General features: G+C 38.2%; 1 protein-coding gene across 1 annotated transcript in view; it reads left to right on the top strand.

The window, feature by feature from the left end:
* The window catches only part of ANKFN1 (ankyrin repeat and fibronectin type III domain containing 1), a 62,464-nt gene that overhangs the window by 15,577 nt on the left and 24,897 nt on the right, over nucleotides 1-21,990 (top strand). Inside the window, exons 5-7 of the mRNA XM_075043857.1 lie at nucleotides 12,795-12,892; nucleotides 14,399-14,489; nucleotides 18,296-18,403. Coding sequence (XP_074899958.1) covers nucleotides 12,795-12,892; nucleotides 14,399-14,489; nucleotides 18,296-18,403 — 297 coding nt within the window. The remainder of the gene's footprint in view (nucleotides 1-12,794; nucleotides 12,893-14,398; nucleotides 14,490-18,295; nucleotides 18,404-21,990) is intronic.

Below are 21,990 nucleotides of genomic sequence, written 5' to 3'. Positions count from 1 at the left end.
TGCTCTTTGTAATACATGTATTTTAAACAACCTTGAAATACTGTCCACGCTCTTTTTACAATGATTGTTGATATCTTCACAGTAAAGGAAATTCCCCAATAGAATTGATTTTTTAAAATAATTTTCTAAAGGTTGTAGTGTTTTTCTCTTGTGTATTCATTTGGGTTGAGTCTGTTTTGTACCATGTCCATTCTTTCCTCTTTTTGGTAAGCACAACATTCAGAGACATTTAATCCAACCTGACCTAACTTTCTAATCAGACTAGGTAGCGCTGCCATTGTATTTTGAATTACCCTCACTGGTGATCATTTTATGCTTTACCAAGTTGACAGTTAGTTTTGCCAGAATGTTCTTTTTAAATCTTTTATCCCAGGAGACTTGCATATTTATGGTTAGATAAAAAGAAAGATCATTAATAGCTCCTTTTGGTGACTTTCGGGAATTAATTAAGCACTGGTTGTAGAATTGTTTATTACATTATGGAGTGAGATTCTTTGTGCTAGTTTGAGGGGTCATAAAATGAACCTTTCAAATGATCACTTGCAAGAATGATTAGAACCAGCTAGCAATTACTAACCCTGAAAGGAGAGCTTGATAACATTGTGAGAGGATCTTTTTAGACAGATATATAAACCTCCTATCCAGAAAACCATCTAAGCATTTTGCTAATTCAGGAACAACAATAAGCTGTTAGGGGTTTTTTCCCCTCAATACTTTACCATTTCTTTTTCTAAGCAAATTAAAATTCAGGAGCTTTTGCAGCAGTGTTTAGGGAATACCTGCTCATTAACAGAAGCTAATAATGTTCTTTTCTCTGGACCTGAATTATAGGGCATAAAAACTAACATCACTTCTGTTCAGTTTAGTTTAGTTCCCTAAAAACAGGGAGAAACTGCCAATTCCTTTTTTCTGTGTCATCTTTTTTTCGACATATTTTTTCCAAAGCTTTATTTGCCCAAATGTCATTTAGAAACTGGGCTTGGAACATTATCTAACTGTCTGCTATTTTCCTGTGTGTGATCTTTTCCCTTGTTAGCTGTATAGCTTACAAATAATAATACAGGAGCATAATACTTTGCACTCACTCTCTAACCACTAAAACCATCTCACTTCATTAGGAGATTTAATTTTAACCACACACGGTGAATGGGTATTGACTTTGGTGTCCCAGCTGGATGGCAGTTCAGTGACTGCATTCTGTTGAGCCATTGCTTTAAGGAACCAGAGTATTCTTTACTTCCTCTCCTGGATTGTTGTTTAATGTTGCAGGCACCATCCTAATGGCTCCCTTCAGTTTCCCTCCAGAGAAGGCTACAGCGTGGTGGTGGCTGACATGAAATGATTCCTATGTATATTGTAACTTAGTAAAGTGTTTTGAGGCTGGAAGCAGACAGGCATAACATAAATCAATAATAATAGTAATAATCTGCTCCATACTAGAGAAAGATTCAAAGCCAGAGACACCTCACCCCAGCCAGTTTTAGGAAGGATGTGAAGCATCACTGTAATATTGAGAAGAAAAACCCCTGCCCTTGGCTAATCATACCCTAAAGCCAAACTTTACATTCCATTGTGGAGGTACTTAAGACCTGCTTTAGTTTTACATCTTTGAAAACACAATCAAAACGTTCCACACTAGTATACAAAATAACTTGCCACAGTTTGAAGCTAGGGTGAACCTTCTGTTTACACTGTCATATTGTTACTGATGTATTTTTATCCTAGAGCTACACTACTGTAACTATCTTGATGCAAAAAATCCCAGCAGCAACATAATCCCGATAGGCACCATTTGATTCCTAGGAACATTCCCAATAGATCCAAGTGGTAAGTGCTTGTAGGGCTTTTAAGAACTGTTGTCTTTCACTAATTAGCCTTTCTAGGGTTCACATATTCCACACAACACATACACATAAACAAAGCAGGGTTTTTTAAAGAACAAAATTATAAATAATGGTAAGTAATTTTGTTCCACTTATTTTCTGTGCATTTTAAACCCAATTATTATTATGCTTTTACAGTGAATAAGTACAAGTAAACCTTCTCTTACTGCATAATTATTTTTTTGTCCATTTCCCATCAGAAGTAGTCATAATAATGCTGTGATCCCCAAATATAGGATGAGGAAGAAAAATGGGCATAGCTCTGATCATTACCTACTGGAAAGGATCACTATGCAATGGAAAATCTCTGTTTATATTTTATTTACAATTTTTAAACAAATATCTATGGAGAAAAAATGAAATAGCTTGTATAACCAAAGTTGAGCCAATTTATTTAAGAGCCTGGAACTATTTATGTTTGAAGAGAGAGGAAGAGAAAAAAAAAAAATCTGAGCCGTGTTTGATGTAGCAAACAGAGCTGATCTTCTCTCTGTTTGGATGTAACTGTGGACTTGGGTGCCAAATTATTTTCCAGATAGCGATGCTAAGTTGTCTAGGCTACTTTAGCCCTTGTTACCTTTTTGGTTAGTTTGTTATTTTAGCAGAATATATCATGTTTGTCAGGACTGCCCAGCTGCCTTCTAGGATTTCTGTTGGATGGAGAGAAGATTTTTTTATTTTCTATGTCAGTGTAGCTCCTAAAAAAAAAAAGTCAGCTTAGGTCAAGAAAGGAGGAGTTATGTCTTGCTTAAATTTTGACAAAAAGTTGTTCCCTGCCTTCCATCTTCCAAGGCAATTTGTGGTTCATTTCAGAATTTTTTGCATGAGAAAAATTTAAGTTGTCTTTAAATCACTGGTTCAGTCCTAGCTAGATATGCAGTAGCCACAGTATGTTGCTATTGCATGGCTGCATGAAATAGGTTGGTTATAGGCAAGCACCCTTGTCCAGGAGAGGCTGGTGCAATTTGGTGTTGTCATTGGAAGCCTCAACTAAAGAATGAATGGAGCTACCTTTTCATTAAGGGTCAGCACCTGAGATCATGGGATAAGGAAGCCTGCCAGGCTGGGCCTATATGATATGAGTTCTGTAGCTCAAAAAAAAAAAAAAAAAAAAAAAAAAAAAAAAAAAAATCTGTATTTGAGATTCTCAGTTGACATGTCACTGTGTCAATGGAAATTTTTCATTGAAAATTTCAGTGTGAAAAACCTCAAAGGTTTTACAAAAACTATCTACAATATTTGTGTGATTCTGCATGTTTTACTCTCGGGGTAATCCTTTCACAACCAAATAATCTTATCATTTTGCATGGGCTTCTGCTCGTCCCTGTGAGCACATACAAACAGCATATACCTATGTTTTGTAATTATGTATTTGATTTGTCTATCAATAGTTGACTTGCCATGTTTGATCAAGTTTGGATTTGTTCCATAGCAGGATTCCTGCAGTGATCCTTCTAGTACTATACAGTGGGTTTGACTCCAGACAGGTTTGCCTGGTCTAATAGGTAGGGCTTACATAAAGACCTAAATACATACACACACACACATATATATATACACACACACACACACATATATATATATATACACACACATATATATACACGTCCAGCATTTTTCCCCACTTTGGTGGCAACCAACTGTTCCCATAGCAGTGTCAGAGTGGAAAACAGCAAGCCTGTGCTTTCATTGATATCTAGAAGAACCCTGCTTATGGAAATGAATGCTTTTAGAAATGAATCTTAGGTGTGAAAATGTGGTGCTTTAATATCAATACCTATGCATCTTGCTACAGTAGATGCTATGTCACTGTTTGATCCTGTTCCAGTCTATAGTGGAATTAAGTAGCATTCTGCATTCAACTTGATCTTGAAACCCTTTTCACTTATTATTCAAAGTTTCTTTGTATATTCTGAAACTCTTTCTTTCTTTCCCCAAAACAGTTCTTACTCCATAAAAAGGAAAGAGAATACATTTCTTTGTAAGACATTTGAATTTATCCTGCTGAATAGGTGTGGTCTGATATTTTTTACAGTAGTTCATTTATGGCATTTTATTAGGTCTCCTGGGCACTTTATTTGCACATTACATTTTGGTAGCTAACAGGACTGTGCAATTTGCCTTCTATTTTTATGCCTAGCAAGTACAGAAATGTATAAATGTTAAAACAAACCTTTCTATTTCTAGCTCCTGCCAATGTCTGTAGTATGTGTTGTACTTAAAATTTAAGAACTACTATTTTTTAAGTTTGCTATGTATTTAAAACCACCTTTGAACATGGGTCACATGTTGAGTGATGGTGTATTTAACTAATATAGTTGATCAGACACCAGTTACTCAATTCAATCATTCTTTCCTCCTGCTTTGTGTTTTATAGGAATTTTGAACAGCAGCTCAAGATGAATGGCTATGAGAAAACCCAGACATAGAGGCTCTAGTTTTGTCTGTCTTTGGTGTCTAAGAAAAAGGCTCATATCATGATGTTGCTAAATTTTAGACATTGCTTTACCTTTTACATTTGCTTTGCCTTACCAAAATTAACAACTATTTTTAAAAATTATTTGCATGTGGCTAAGTGTTACAGCTTCCCATTCATAGGTATTGCATAGAAGAGGTGAATTTCTTATAGTCAGTGGCAGGACTGGAACTCAAGACCTTCAGCTTCTGTCTTGAAGGAGGTTCCTGATTTAGCAGATCTTTTGATTCATGGGTTTGGGAATGGTTCCTCACTGGAGACTTAAACAAAACCAGAATGTCTTCAAAGTGATTGTGGCAAAGTTTCCTGCTCACCACTTTGTCTGAAGTCTTCTCTGGTCCATCGTGGACTTTTCTGGACCAGTTACAAGCATAAAGGGTCTAAACCATAGTCAGTTTGCCTCTCCAACCAAAACCTGATTCTGTTCTAGTAATTAGATCTGACCCACAGAACTGATAAATGAATGTAAAGTTGGAATCAGGCCCTTGGATCTGCTTCGAACTCTTACCTCATGTATGAGCATAAATTGCAGGGTTTACTGTTTTCATGCATGAGTGCCCAATTAGTTCACGCATGAACACCCAATCAATTTATGCATGAGCGCCCAATCAGTTCATGCATGAGCACCCATTTAATTTACTAATGAACACCCAGCTGGTTCACACATGAGCGCCCTATTAACTCATGTCTGAGCAACCAATGAGTTCATGCATGAGTACTCACTCAGCTCATGCCCGAGTACCGTATTGGGCATATATGGCAGGTTTCAGTAGCCAGGGGCCACAGGCGTGGGAGGAGGTCAGCAGATGCTGGGTGCTGGTCACAACTGGCCCGGCTAGCTCTAAATGTGATGGCAAACCCTATCGCTGAGTGTGGAGCCCATGGTGGAGACAAGGGAAGCTGACCATAGGAAAGGGGGAGGATAGGTGTTAGGCTTAAGTTGAGCCTGGGAAAGGCAGTGGAAAGGTGTTCACTTAAATATTTGTTTAATTGTTTATGTTTTCTTACTTCTCATTCTGAATGGGTGATTAGAAATTTGTGTTAATTGGCAGTAAATTAAATTAAGTAAAAATTCCCCAAATCAAGACTGTTTTGCCTGCAGCACCTGACTGCAGTGCTAGGGAAAGGTGAAAGCTCTTTAAGTTACTGTAGGGATTAGTTTATAAAGAAATAAAAGCCTTAAATATAATTAGTTAACATCTATGCAGCTAAGTCCTTCTTTAAAAATATATTACAGGAGAACCAGAGGAAAAGCAGTGGAATCCCATTAAACAGATTGAGTTAGTGTTTGTGTGTTTATTTTCTTTGTTAACAGTGCTGTGCAGTGTTCTGGCTTGTCTCATACATTGTGATAGATTACTTTTTTGTTTGCATTTTCCCAACTGCTCATTATTAATTAGATTTTAATGTATTATGTTTTGGGAAGAAGCTGAGCCTAACTCATGCATGCTTCACACAAATAAGTAGTCCTTACGTTCATAAGCTTCCCCACCAGCTTTGGTTACGCAGACTAGATGAGTAAAACGTACCCACTGGGAGTGGAAATTTGCAGAATCGGAGCCAAGCCTGTTATACCTTTCTAGGATGTGAAGCCTTTGCATAAGAACCCCATTTATTCTCCAATCGCTTTTCACAGTTCCAACACTTATGTTCTCCCACTTTTCTTTCCATGGCCAGAGCGGGATATGTTTGTCATTGCATTGCAGGGCTGAGACACAAATCTTGGCTGTTATTATAATCCATTGTAGCTTTTTAACCACTGGCCCACATTGGAAGGCAATATGCACCCACATGGCACATTTTCTTAGTTATTTATAAAATGTTAGTAAGAAATGTCATTTTCACTAACAAAAAGGAAAAAAGTTCCTTCTTGTACTGGAATAGCTGACCTTATTACAAATGGATAAAGAATTGTTAGTACTTAGAAAACACTAATTAAATACTTGAGAAAAAAACAGTCAATAATTTTTTTTATTTTCTCTTGGTGAGAATTTTATTACAATGCAATAAAAATAGTATCTTATAAATCATTTATATAATGTAGACTTGCTATAAGATGAACTAGTGAAGCCATGATCAAGCAAAGATGTGTCTTTGGCACACAGCCTGCTGTCATAATGCTTCCCATAAACATCAAGACATAAAATAGAGTATTCTGGCCTGGGTCAAAGGAACATCCAGAAACAGGGCCACAAGAAAGGTTATTTAACATCATCAGTTATTATTAGCAGGCGTAAAAGGTAAAGGAGCCCACAGCTGTTAGGGAAGAAGCTTTACTGCAAGTATTTGATTATTAAAAAAAATCTCTGAAACATGTATGATGAAGATTTATAGCCACAGAAGTTTCAAATGAAGATGTGCTCTCTAGGAATAGTCTAGGAACACTCTTCTTGGTACTCTTCTGATGAGAGGCCCTTAAACCCACCCATAGATCTTTCACACTAAAACGCAGCAGTGCTTTATTTACTTCAGGTGGACACAGTGCTGGCTGTTTGCATCTTTTTTATTCCTCTTCAGCCTTATTGATGTTTATACTGACCCAGTATGAAGAGCCTTGAATAAGTTTACAGAAATAACTGAAATAATAGGTAAGATCCAAAATAATGAACACTAGTACTTAGAGCACTTAGGAGCTCAGGTTTTCATTTTAGTAGTACCTAGAAATCTTAGTCCCAGGCCATCACTACACTGTTTTAACTTCTGTGTTTGCACACCAATATGCCTAAGTCCCTTAGGCACTGTAGTAAATCCCAGTTAGAGTCCCTAAACAAACAAATGAAAAGTTCACCTATCCCTTTTATAAATGCTGTGGCTCGTACCATATTGTCCCTGTCTACGCTCTTACTAAGCCGATGCAACCAATTCCAGACGTTCTACATTAGTCTGCATTTATGGTTGGATTATACCCTTCATGCAAAAAAACAAATCCATGGGAACAAATGCAAACTCCTCAGTGCCAAACATTCATCTTTTCCTAATGGAAGCACTATGCTGGGATCTCTGTCAGTACTCCCTACAGCTGGTATGACTTGTCTTTCTCCTATCATTCTTTGGAGAATTTCCAAACAAGAGAGGCATGAACAGAGCCTGAACCCAAATCTGCAAAAATTGGGTTCCTTTCTTAAGTCAGGCTGGAAAGAACAGTTCAAGACAGGTAGGAGGAGCTGACCAAATACTGCAGACAATGTTCTCCATCTGAGCCAGTGATGCCGTCTACACCAACAAACTGATTCTTGCTTTTCAGTAGTGTTCAATTCTCTTCGCTTGTGTTATACATCTAAATATTTGTTTTGGCACTTTCATCCTGATTTTATTCACACAAATGGCAGTGTTCAATATCCTTGCACCAAGCTGCTAAGACATTATGAGGGTAAATTATTAAAATTATTTTTTAAAGTTCAGCAGGCAGAAAAAGATGGTGTGAAGTGGTTTCTGGTGTTAGTGCTCTCTTTCAGTTTTACATTTCAAAGGAAGCTATTGAACAATGCAATTATTTGTTTGGAGGCCCTTGGAAACACAAGCCTAAGATCACAGTGTCCTTCAGCCTAGGCCCTAGACATGGGGAGGAAGGGAAGGAGAGAGAATCTTTGCTGCTTAAGTCTGGGTTAAAAGCTGTAGTGGCATAATACTTTGCCCAAGGTCATGCAGCAAGTTAGTAGCAAATGTGAGAATAAAACCCAGAATCCGAGCTCAGTACACTATTCTGTAGACCCTATCAATTTAGCAAGAGAACTCATGTCCCTCGCTCTAATTAATCTACTCAGCAATTCAGTGAGTAATTTAAGTGCAAGCAAAAATAATGCCAAGAGAAGTGACAAGTTCTAGTGTGGCTTGGGCTATTTACTTGACTCAGGAGAAGGTGCTTTCCTGAGTGAATCTACAATAGGGTCAGGAGGTGTTTTGTGCCTTCACTTTGTCTATTGTCTATCTGTCAATCTCTGATAAGCTGTTTAAGGCATGGTCAGTATAACAGATAGCGAGTAGAAAAGAAACAGGTGAAAAAAAACTTCTCCCTTTATTTTAAAGTGCATGAATTGAGTATTAAAAAAAAAAAAAACTTGGCCACAAGTAAGTTACATAACTTAAGCCAGTCTAAAATTATGTGCCAGCAATTTACATGAGTTTTATGTAACTGTTTATACTGCTGTTTATTTAAAAATTACTACTTATCTTGGCGACCGCAGCAACACATCGTGCATTTGCTAGTTCTGGAATACAGGGCACCTTCATTAAAACACATAGTCACCAATATATTAAACACACAAAAAAACCCTGCTCTGACATAACGTGAAGTGTCAGATGGAAAGCCGCAACAGCAAAGACATTCAGCGTTCACGACAAAGCAGCCCTTTGGGGTGTTCAGAACAGGACTGGAATATGCTCCATCCTTAATTCACCCAACAGCTTTCAGGTCCTTTACAGCACAGTTGGTACAGTCTACAAGACCAGCTCTTGTTCCTGGGCTCTTATAAAGGACCCTCTTCATCTTCAGGTTTTTATATTTGAGCATTTTTATATGCAACTTTTAAAGTGCTGAGGTTAGCTAGCCTTTTGTTCTTTCTTAAAGTCCCAAGTACTTTAGAGTTACACAAATGGTTGATATTTTTTGTTTACTACCAGAGCAGTATCTCCCAGCACTCTCTCAGAAAATAGACAGAGATTTAGCAAAATCTTCATTATGAGTTTCTCATGCACAAAGTTACATAACTTTTAGACCCAGGTTAATCACAAGGGTAAGACCATGGACATGTAGCTTTTTATTGGTACCAGAAAGTGCTATATATATCCCACGTAGCCAGAAAGTGTGAGCAACGCTGGCCTAATAAATGTTACATAGGACATAGGAGTTTGTCCCATGTTGTTCTGGGGCCTGCTGAGTGAACAAGATGCTCTAGCTCTCCTTGCTTTCATTTTCCCATCTATTAAATAGCGACACTGGTATTCACACACTTCTAAAAGGTTTAAAACCCAATGAATGAGTATAGTAGAATATTATGGATTATCTTTAGACAACCATTACGGTAAAAAGCTGAAACCTGGCAATGTATAACAGGAGATATAAACTTCATTGATAAATGATTTAAGTTGATTTGCATTTCTTTAAAACTATATCATGTCATCCTCTTCTCACTTCAATCAGTAAATTCATGGGGAAAAAAGTTTGTTAAAATCAAAAGTAAGCAAAAAATATCCAAAATTTGTTATGAGTTTCTTTATGACAGATATCATGAGTCAGAGAACTACATTCTGTCAGAAATAGCAATGTTTCAGTGTATCCTGTTGATATGTTTTCAGTAGTACTTTGAAACAAGAGGGAAAAGAAGGCACTCTTCCAACAGAGCTGTTCAAAAAATATTTATTTTTCAGTTATGGAAATTTTTATTGAAACTGGGGGGGCAGGGTTTTTTTCCAAATGTGAAGTTTTTAAATATATATATATGTGAAAATCTGAGTAACTTTGTATACACCATCTTGTTAGGCAAATATCCTTTAAGGGGCGGGGGGGGGTGTCTCAATCATAATGATAACCATAACCTGACCCACAAGCTAATATCATATTCCCATGTTTTCAATTTCATGGGGCTCAACCACCACAGGGTAAGCTAAAAAAATAAGTGCAAAATGCTGGCAGTACTTGGCTGTATAATGAGAAGAACAGCTGAGCCCTGGCCTAGCAGCCAGTGAAAACTCGGCTGGTTGAGGGGATCAGAGGGGTACACAGCCCTCCTCAGGACCTTGTGAGAGGACTAGCAGACTCAGTCGCTCTCCCTAGCAAGTAGCTGTCCTCCAAGGGACTGGGAGATCACGGTGTCACCCAGCAAGTGAATGAGGGCATTGGCCCTGCACATGGGGTTTCACTAGCAACATGAGTTGGGGCAACAGTTTGCCCTAGAACATCAGAGCGAAGCTGTGATTTATTACTTCAAACCTCACTTCCTCAACTGTTCCTAAGATGGCTTTAAAGGCAACGTCAGCCTTTTCTCCCTTGGTAACTCAGCTTCTTTCTCTAACTCAGCGGTCCTTGATTATTCCTGAGAACTGCCATGCTGTTGCTTCTCATAATACTAGCATCATGATGTTCCTGCTGTACACATGCTTGCAAGCGTGTAGGATTGCAATCCTGTTTAGATTAAGGCAGTTAATTCCTTTTCAGACAGTGTGTTAGGATCTCTAAATATTAGGAGCGCTTTTCTAAATGCCAGAATACAGGTGGAAAGGTTGAGAAAGAGACCCACATCAAGAACAGGGCTGCAGTGTTTATTTGTGTAAGCTACACAAATTAAATATGCCTCTTGAACTACCAGTTTATATTCAGGCAGTCTCCAGTCCATAGAACAGCTAAAAATTTGGGAACCTCAAAAGCAGCTTAAAGCTGCTTATTTCAGCCTTGGCTTTTGTTTTGTGCTGCTTAAAGTGCAACCTTACCACTGCCCCTCATGCTGAGAAGCACACTCAGTCATGCCTGGGGATTTCAGTGAATACAGGATTTGTTGGTAGAATCTGTCTTGAGTGACACTATCTTGCTTTACAAGAATCTTTGAAAAGAAAAATGCTATCTAAAGTGACTGCAAGCCTGTTGATAACACGTTCAGCAGTTCGAACAGGGTTTCTCAAATTCATCCTTCTGGAAAACAGACAACATGGCTAAGTTTGCAGCATGTATACAATGTCCTCAATGATTTAATACAGTGGAGTTATAAACCCTGAAAATCGTGGCTTACAATGGAAACTCTGACAGGCCATCAAGTTCAATGGTACTTATAAGTATTTCTATAATTAAGTTGTCAACAAAAACCTACAATACAGTACCATAACACTCTCTACATTTTCATACTAATGTACAGAGATAGCTTCCACTAAAGGTGGCAGTAATTAGGTATTTAAAACCCCTGGAAAACTAGAAAAACATACCCTGAAAAAGTTCAAAGACAATAGACGAAACCAATATCCTTTTCATTGCAGAAAATACAAAAATGTTGCAGAACATGCTGTGCACTCACAAACTGCAATCACAGAAAAGGAGCATTTAGGAGAAAGAAAAAATGAGTTGTGCTATTGATACTTGGCTATTTTAGAAAAATGTGTTGGCAGTTAAATGTTGTATATGCTGAGCAAAAAATTCTATGAAGCCTTTTTCTTTTAATGTGAAAATACTAGTATGACACAGCCAGAAGATGAAAATTCCACATGTTGAAATTAAAATACCTATACCCTCTGATCTGTTCTAAATTATTGACTCCAATACTAATAAATATGCACATAAAGTATCTATAAACTGTTTTGTGAATCTGAAAGGGAAAGTTTGGGGTTGAATTCTCTACTTTGGTGTAAATCCAGTAAATTGATGAGACTCCCATGTCTACAGTAGAATAATTTAAGAGATTAATTTCACTATGGTTTTCCTGGAAGTTTGAGTCTGAAGGTACAAGGTACTAAATCCCAGAGGTATGACTCTGGGATTAACCTTAACTCTAATCATGGTACCTGTCATTCATAAAGTATAATTTAAGAAAAAGTGGCTGTTTTCCTACCTGCAGCCTCCAGTTCCCCACTTGCATGTATTCTTTTTTTAAAATCATCTAGTAGTTTTTCATGGTCTGTTTGATACTATTTTACATGTCCATTCATTTTTGCAAGTCCTGAGGAAGAGTACTGACAGCAGGACTACTAATTTCATAACCCCTTAAGCAGGAATATGAGTTGTCTGTACAAGTTGATGGGAGCACTTTGGTGAAGGTACCCATTGTAATTTAGGCTGTAGGATGTGTTGGGAGGCACTTAATTCACATCAAAATTGGATACCACTTAACAGGTCCTTATGGAGCTCTGTAATTTCAGTGACCACAGCAGCATCAGGCTTGGACAAGAGAGCCAGAACCCACTGAAACCAATGAAGAGACTCCAGTGAGTGTCAGATCTAATCCAAGGAGGATATTTCTAAACAAATTAGCCAAGGCTAGGTGATGAGAGTTTTGTGGACCTGTGGAGCCAAAAGGGCGCTCTGCCCATGCCTGCCTATGCAGATCCAATTGCAAAACAGTACTTTTTCTTGGTTTGGATGCATAAACTGCCAAATGGCATTAGCAGATCCAAATCCTCTACCTACTCTTTTCCACTACTTCTCTTTCTTTAAACAGAAATTGTTTAAATGAGGGCAAATGTTGACTGAATGTAATTTTTATTGCAGTGTATTTTTAAGCATTCTTTCCTGAAAAGCTTTTGAGCAATATTTTGTTTTTCTCTCTCATACACAGGGATATAATTTAATTATTGTGTGAATTTTTGCTAAAGATTATTGCTAAACATGACTTTTAGTATCCACATGGAATGGGAAACTGCTAGGAGAAAAGTTAACCTGTGAGTGATCCAAGTACTTTGACTTCTTTGCTTGGACTGGTATCTGATTTGATTTTCTCCTGATATTTCTTTCCTAGTGGAATGGAGCTCTTCGGAAGACTTTTCTCCTTTGGTTGGTGAAATAATTATGGACAATCTTCAGTCTTTGAGGTGCACCATCATGGGTCTCAGAACGGTAAGTGCCAAATGACTTATTTAGATCTCGATGCCCCCTGCCACCCCAGTAATAACAAAAACATTGATAACTTGCATCCATGCCTGTTGGTAATATGTAGAGTGCCTTTCTTCTAGCAACAAGTTCCACTCACTAAGTATATGTCTGGTATCCATAAGACGAAAGTCACAAAGGAATAGACAAACAGCATGAACTGTTTTATAAGCTGTCATGCTTAGGGGAGATCAGAAAAGTCTGGAGTGAAAGCTGCTGTTTTCTGGATCACAGGGTAATCTTAGTGCAGATCAAAGGCTCGTGAAAGACCTAGTCCTGACTCTGATGACCAGTAGCTAAAATAACAGTTCTTCCTCTTCTACTTCTTCTGGGAACACACATGTTAATGGCAATCATTTTAATTTTTGTTATTTATTTTTGTATAAATGTTTTACACTGGTAAGAACTGGGCCAGTGATGGAGAAAACTGATGAATTCTTAAGCAGAATAATTTTGACCACATGTCTGAAAGTCTTTCCTACAGTCCGTTAAGGACCATTTTTGCAAGCAAATTTTGATTCACAAAATACTTGATGAAAATAAAGCTTGCTCAAAATACAACTATTTCCACTGGAAACATCATAAGAGGGGCCCGATCCAGCATCTGCTGAGCTGGAGCCTTTCCACTGAATTCACAGCACACTGCATCAGGCCTACAAAGTTATAGTAGGGGGAGGTATGCCTGTGACCCTTGGACAGTGCCCCCAAAGATGGGCTCTCAAAATGAGAGAATTAACTTTAAAGAGTAATGAATAGGCACAATATAAAACCCTCTACATAAAATAGAAAAAAATACTGTCTTTTTCTAGCCATTTATCTGAAGAAATCTTTGATTTGAAGCACACTGTCTTTCAGGGAGCTGAGCCACAATATGCATTTACTCTGTTTCACATTTTCTAACAACAAAACAGAGTAACTGTTCTTGAGTTAAAATCAAGCAAGCTTGCACAGTCATTTCCATAGACACATGTTAAGAACAGTGCTCACTGTGTGTTTGTCTATACTCTCCAAAGTACATAACACATTTAAATTAAAAGTTAGACTTTCAGAAGTGCTTTCCATTGGCCTAGATTTATGCATCAAAATCAGTGATAAAGGTCTGACTGCTTTCAGTGGCAGCCAAATGAAGCTTCTTCCATTGCTGTGCTGGTAGAGAGACTCTGCTAAATACAACAGGAAATGGGGGAGTCCCTATTCCTGAAGCCTGACTGCAAAGAGTTCCCAGGGCTTGGCTTTGGTAGAAGAGATTGCGGTTTGTCAGTTGGAATTGGTGTGTTCTGTTAACCCTCAGCAGATCACCTGTCCTGCGATCTTTACACTGGGTTTCAATCTGTCACGGTGCATCAGTTAATGCCACTGAAAGCTATTTAAGTTTTTCAAAGAAAACATCTTTGGGAGGGACTGCTTTCCAGTTATTACAGCCAAGATTTTGAGTCAAGTGATAGTTTTGACTCCAGTTGTTTCCATTTGCAGGGCCAGAGGTATTATGTCCATGTTTCAGCATACAACATGAGAGGATGGGGACCTCCACGCAAATCTACTCCTGAATATGCTTCTCCTTCAAGTAGGTTGAGTTTCTCTACCCTCCTAGTTTGACTAGTGGTGTTGCTTTGTAAGAATTTCTCCCTCTTCAAAGAACAGAAAAAGACAATTATTCTGGAGTTCATGATTTAATTGCCATGTCACCTAGGAGTGAAATAAATAAATAAATAAATAGAACTCAACTCCTTCCACCCCCCAAAAATAAGCAAAATAATCATATATGTATATTTATTTGTCTTATCTTTTATTCTTCTCCAGTCCTTTGACAGAACATTGTCATCTAGTCACTAACACTTAAGAAAAATGAGAAATATTTTGACCTTCATTTCTCTTAATAGAGTTTTGCTATATGGAACCTCATTTGTCAGTACATGAATGGATCAAAACCTGAATCTGAACTGCTAGAACAAAAACACTTACATGTATCATATGTGATTTTGTATTCTGCCTTGTAGCATTATAGAACCCATTCACTGGACCATTCTTACACTATCCTGTATGTAAAATACTCTAGTGTGGACATGCATGTTGATAGGATCTAGCCCGTAAACACTAAAATGTTCCAGACATGTCCAAAAGCCTTTCTTCCTTTTCAAACCTATGACAGGCTTTCTCAGACTCCATTAGGACTATGATTTTTCATTTGTAATTTTTAATCTATTATAATCACATTGTATTGTTAGTTGCTTTTCCAGACTTAGTGTTCACTGCCAAACTGGCTCAGCATATTACAGCTTTCCTTGTATTGATTAATGCAGTAAAGTGGGACTTTTCATTTTATTGCATTAGCACTTGTTTTTATTAGGCTAATGTAACAATTTAATAACCTTGCATGCTAATGTGAGAAAATAAAGCAAGCTGCACCTACTCTCAGTAGTCATAATGGAGAGGGTTGGATAAATGAGGCTCTTGCAATACCATTGTCCTATTTTGCTTCAGTTTTGCTCTTTTTTACCCCAGAATAAAACCAGAACTAGCCTAAAGAAATACTCTGTTTGAGAACAAAAATGTGCTACAGTTGTGGGAAAAAATTCTACTCATGGCTATGCGGATAACTCACTACTGTGGAGTTGTTTTGAATAACTTAGTGACATGCAATTACCTTGACTATAGCCAGGTATAACAACACAGGATTTGGCCCCACAAACCAAAAATTTACATCAGCTGAGAAACAGACTCTTTTGTAGTAGCTGCTAGTTATTCCTCCTAGCAAGATAGGTGGCATTTAAGACCATAGCTTTGTACAATATGAACTTTTGTTTTAAGCGTATTGCATTGTCTTCTTTGTCTATTTCTTGTCCACTGTTATTAACCTTCTGAAATCTGACAATATGTGCCAGTTCCAAAGCTTTGGGATGTAAGGGAATTTTTCCTGCAGATTTCAGTGGATCAACACAAAACTATGCAGAGAATTAAGTTCATTTCCCATGTTTAGTGTCTCGGGGATTCTGGGCTTTAGAGTAGCAGAAAGTCCTAGACTTGCTGGCATTAGGGCCATGTAGTCATGTGCAGCTGCTCAGAACTCAGTGAAGTCCCTGCTTCCACCAGGGAGAGCAGTACTATCCATGGGAATACTGCTGAAGTGCCTGGGACAATCATTGTGCTGGTGTGTCTCTGAAAGGCAGCCAAGGTAACAAAAGGAGTCTTTTGGATTTCCCTGTAGGAGACCGGCAGCATCACTTGATATATATGTGATTTTCTGTGAGTTTAAGGCAAAGAGAAATGTTTCTTCGTGGCTATATATGTATGTTTCTCTGTTGATGAACACAGAAGCATTAGGCATAATCAGCACACTGTATATAGGTAGCTGGCAAGAATGTGGTATTTTCATTAAGTATCCTTAGTGACACATGCTCAAGCTTTACAGCAAGTGACACCATCAGAGCCTAAATGTAAATTATTTCATTAAGTAATACTAATGTCAGAATTATAGATTGAGTGACAAGATGCTATTTACCACTGCGGTTACTGGGGGCAGAACTTCTTTATCCACGTGACTGCCTTCACCATTGGTTTTGAAAACTAGCAGATTTGTGCTTGGCAAGGAGGCAGCAACCTGAAATTACACCAGTGTTGCATAACAAAATATGGCCCTAAGCTAAAAATTAAATGTGAATACATTAATACTCTACAAAGCTGTCTGCAACAGCAGCCAGAAGAATATGCAAGGGAAATGAAAGCTTCAGGGCTTAATCCTGATCCATTCCAATCCCAGAGCATCAAAGGTTAGTGACATCCTTGGAGATGCATCCGTGTAGCATGACAGTGAATGCTTGCCACTATCCTCCTGTATCCCCCACATACACAGTAGCAGCCTGGAAAGTAGTGGCCAGTGTTGTGCAGCTGGTCTGTGAAATCATAAGTAGATAGTAACATTTCTAGGCTTATTCATTAGCATGTGAGTGATGGACAATGAGATAAGTTGGTCTGATTTGCATGTCATTTTTAAGGTAGTCAGCAATCTGGAGGCTCAAAAAGTTTGGAAACCACTGGGATAGAGAAATCATGAGGTTGTTTGAAACTCTACCAGTTTGATGACACCAAAGCACTTTGAGACTGGTGAGTTCCAGTTGGTTCCTCTCGGCTGCTCACAGGAGATCTAAGACTGGCCTCCCCACACAGAGCTATAAATGCAGCAGGGCCCTGATCTCTGCAATAGCATACGACATGCAGGATAGCCACTCTGCAGCTGTTGCAACTGCCTACAGGCTATCAGGATAGCAAATATCTTCTCTTTCCACCCTTTCATGGGGCTTACTCTAGCTGCTATACTAAATGGCTGCAAATACATATTTATATCCCTGGCATAGTGAGCCCATTGGAAGGAATGCTTGACTCCAAACTTGCACTAGAAACTAGATCTGTATATTTAGTGAGTGAGCAAACTGTTTGTTGGTGGCTGTGAATATGTACGTGGCCTCTATGCCACCAAGATGGAAGCATGCCTCCCTTGCAGACAGATTTCCTAATACCTTGACCCATCATTACTTTGAGTCAGGAAACTGGTGCAATACATTTTTCTCAATATAAAGTAAGTATGAAAATAGTCAAATCTGGAATTAAAAAGCTCCTCTCTGATACACACAGTTTCATCCTCCTATTTGTGATAAGATTGGTTTTTTTTAAATCAAGACTGAGATTGCAGCTAGCAGCAAATGTGTGAAAACAGTCTTTTGTAGGTTGAAGGTACATGGGACAGAAACCGCAGCTTCTTGCCTCACGAGTGCAGTGCTGAGCAGACTGTAGACTCTAGGGCAGGGATTGCCAGCATTTGTTCAGGTCTCTGCTGGGAACAGATTTTCAGAAGCAAATTTACTCAGAGCATGTTTCTCTGGCTACAGAGCTAGCTCTGGTTGTAGGAAGATGTTCATTCCCTGCTCTGCAAACAGTTTCCTGTATAACTGTAAGAGAGTTATTTAGCCTCCTGGTGTCTCAACAAAACACAGAAGGAGCAGTAGTGTGATCTTGGTGAGGTACTGAGAGTGTCGGTATGGTAGAGGCTGAGAGCAGCTCTGACACTACAGCAACAGAGACCATTTATGTACTGAAGAGAAATAGCCATTGTCTAGTCAGTCACTACAGGAGCTTCTGGGAGCTGATTGTGAGCTCTTTGTTAATAATCATTATGATTAATTACTTACCCAGCATAAGGCAAAGGAAACTTATTGTACAAGTAACAACAGCAGACTTAAAAACAATTGCCATTTTTTCCCGCATGCCCAGATGTAAAACTCCTCTAAAGCCAAGAGTATCAGAGGCAAGAAAATATTTTAAAACCTTCTCCTTCTCCTTTGTGTTTCATTTCTGTTTATTTCCTTTGTTCAATAGACTGGAAAGACTGCAGTGGAAGAGAACCTCGGCACAGGGGACACACTGAAGCACTGGAACGTCTCCTTCAGCAGGTTCGAGCAGCTCATCAGCATTATAATTGCAGAGGTAAGGATAAATATCTATGTGGTAGGGCACCAGCTGAAGCCTCTGTGGCGCCTGTAATTTTAGCAGTTTTCTAACTAGGTCATACCTTCTCATTCATCAGGAAAAGAAAGATATTAATATTGGCCCATCTGGAATCACTTTAGTGCACTATCTTGCTCTTAACCCTTGAAATTAGTTGGATGAAAACATCTGAAAGCTAGAATGCACACAAGCACAGACACATCCTTTCTCTCTGTGTACCCTACACACCTATTGATTTGTTTTTTCCTACAAATTAGTTTCACACAGGATTCCACTAAAATGTTTCAAGGATCTCTCTTTTATTTTTTCATATAAAGAAATACTTTAGAGAGTTAACAACTGGTTTGGATCAAAAGAGGGGACTTGGCTGGCTTCAAATGGAAGACACTAAGTACTCTAGTGGATGTGATGCCAATCTATAATGAAAAATACTTGCACAATGCAGTGGGAAGATAAGATTGCTACATTTTCAAATAGAATGGATCAAAACTAGGAGAGAGTTCGAATCTCAGCCAGCTCTTTGCTCTTCATTCATGAGAAACAGACTGCGCCTTTAATAGCTTAAGAGCCAAGGCAACAGCTTGGCATTCTTTTTAAAGCATATATAAAAACTCCTGTTCTATATGGGTTGTTGAAAAGTACTATTTATTTTCTTAAAATAAACTTCTAACTGGAATAATGCTTCATTGCAAAGGAACTTATTTTAAAGTGAAAAGTTGAACTACCATGAAGTTTTCATTTTTCTTCACCTAGTATGACTGTTATGTCAAGCTGCATCAATTGATTTAAAAACATAGAAATACTTAGGGCTAAAATCATCTGGCTGAAATGGAAAGATGCAGCCTTTGTTCTTTACATGCAAATATGTCACTATCACGATGATCCACAGTCTGCCACAACCCATTGTAACCATAGCAACTTAAACTATTCAGCTATGTTGCTTGGAAAGGGAAATGAGATATTGCAAGAAAATGTTGTTTCTCTAATTAATATTCAAACAAGCATTAGCACTTGCAGGTGGTCTTGGTACTGAAAATACAGATGATGTATTCTATCTCTTACATAGCTTTTTCATTCTATTAAAGAAGTCTTTTTTCCATGGTACAGTTTTTTCTTTCTGAAGTTAGTGCATATCTCAGGTCTTTCAGGCCACTTGCCTAGTCAACAGGGAATAAGTGATGGAATAGCTGAGAATATTCTTAGTATAAATTGTTTTACTGACATACCAGCCCAAAACAGAAGCAGTTATAAACAACATGCAGAAAATCCCTGCTTTTGAGAATCTGACACCAGTGCCTGGTTCTTATAAAATTCCACTGCTGCAGAAATTAACCCCAGTCTCAAAGCAACACACAGACAACTCTGTTGTTGATTTCCTAACTCCTTTTCCTTAAATAATAAATAACAACAACGTAGAAAATCTGTTTAGCTCAGAACGTTTTCTTGCATGTCTGAAAGAGGATGTGGGAGCTTACATGCAGCAGTACTACACTGTGGAGTCAGCTTGAGCAACACCCTTGCCTCTAACCAAATAAAAATCTCATAATTGCTTGTAATGCTAGCATTACACAGTAGTATATTTTGGATAAATCAGGATTATAAAATAATAGGAGAGCCTTTGGAACTTGCCTTAAATATATGACTGATGTCAATCCCTTGTATTTCAGTAATTTGGTAGAGAATCAAGACAAAGAGTTTGCAGAAAAAGTAAGAATGATGACATCACTTTGACTCTGAAATTTGATTCTGGTATTTATCGACCTGAGTGAAATCTGAGGATTCTGATCAAGGATCTGAGATAAACTACTGTATATGACTGAAAAGCCTCAATAATGTCTTTCACTTCATATAATACAGAGGCCTGGGCTAGATTCTTAATTAATGTAAATTAGCATGATTCGACTGACATGGATAGAAGTCAGCATGGATCTGCTGTTACACATAAGCTGAGGACCTGTCCAGGCATTTATTTGTTCTTTACCACGCTTCTCTTTACCACACTCTTCTTTGATTATATGTTAATACTGTAACGTCTGTTTTCCTCATTTGTTTTAGAGATGTCAGTAAATAGCTGAACATTCTTTGTAGAGTATCCTTGAATCTGCTTACAACCAGTGATTTGCTGTGGTTTATAAATGAGAGCAGAATCAAGCTCTGCATGAATTAAAGCTAGGTGAAGACAGGACTCAAACCTGGGGTCCCGGCACCTTGGTTTTTCACTGAGTGATTCCTCTGCAGGATATCACACTCATGCTGCTCAGGCTGAAGAAGAGTGGAGGTTGAGTGCAAAGGAGGTGGAAAAAACTGAGCATAATTGATCCAAAAGGCCTGAGATTACTTGGATAACATAGGCAAAAGCCTCAGAACACAGAGGAGCTAGAAGAGCAAGGCTGTGTGCTAGTGCTCCAGCATGATCTGGGAGGGTTAAATTGCCCAGATTCCACGAAGATCTCTTGCCCAAGTCTGTTCATTCAGGCTTTGCACTGCAGCCTGCCTTTTGCCCTATGCTTGCATTTCAGGGGCTGAAGAAAACAAGCTTACAAAAATACCAGGAAGAATACATTGGAATGTACAGTGAGTTTAAGAGCTTTTGGAATTAGATCAGCTGTTGCTTTTGAACCTGCTCTGTGATATGATGAAATCTCCCAGGGAATTACTTAGGAAGCTTTGCTTTCATATGTTTAATCTTCTGGAAAACCCTGATGATTACAAACAACAGTCATCCATTTGTCTTCATAATACCATGCTACAGACTATCATAACTGAGTTACTACAATCGTACGTCCTGGCAACGCTTCAAGTATATTTTTTAAGTATTTTTTTTCTTGTAGATCATTCTTTCTAAGCAATTCTCAGTGGATTAAGTAATTGTGTGATGCTTCATTAAGAAAGGAACCCAACTCTTCAGTAAAATGCTTACCAGATATTTTCTTTCTGAAATTTGGTTGAAATGTGTTTTACTAGACAAGTCAGAGGTGAAATAAAAATGTTCTAATTGTAATTTGATTCACAAGCAGAGCACATAGTTTCATTGCACTTAACAAAGAGAAGGATCTCTGATTACACAGGGCGTTTAAAATGTTTAATTGTTTGTGAGAATATAAAAAAGCAGGCTTGAGAACCAAGCCATAGGCTGAGAAGTTCAGGTAGGGAATTTAAGAAGTTATAGTTTCAGCTGTTGAGCATGACTTTGTAATACAAACTATACCACCCAGTAATATGACTGTCATGCCAATAGCTTCTTCATGAGATACAGAATTTTCCTTTGAAAGACATCCCAGCTTGAGGTGAGGTAATACAGAATCTATCATGGTCTCAAGCTATTGAGGTGTCTGGCGACTACTTATGCCTTTGACTTCTGTGTGGAATTATGTCTCCATGAACATTATCCCAGTGTCAGTTGTCTGCAGTGCTAAAACTGTGCAGCTTTAAATTGAGTTTGAATTCGCCTGGAAGTTTCCAGCTATTTGATGTATTTTCGTAAGGTTACACAATTAGTGAAAACTCTAAGCCCCATTTTATGCCCTCCACTAGGATTTCAGTGGGATCTAGCTCATCTTGTGCTA

Source organism: Buteo buteo, chromosome 13, assembly GCF_964188355.1.
Source record: "Buteo buteo chromosome 13, bButBut1.hap1.1, whole genome shotgun sequence".
In the NCBI taxonomy this organism is placed as follows: Eukaryota; Metazoa; Chordata; class Aves; order Accipitriformes; family Accipitridae; genus Buteo; species Buteo buteo.
Note: the sequence above shows the minus strand (reverse complement) of the source record. Positions and strands in the feature narration are given on the sequence as shown.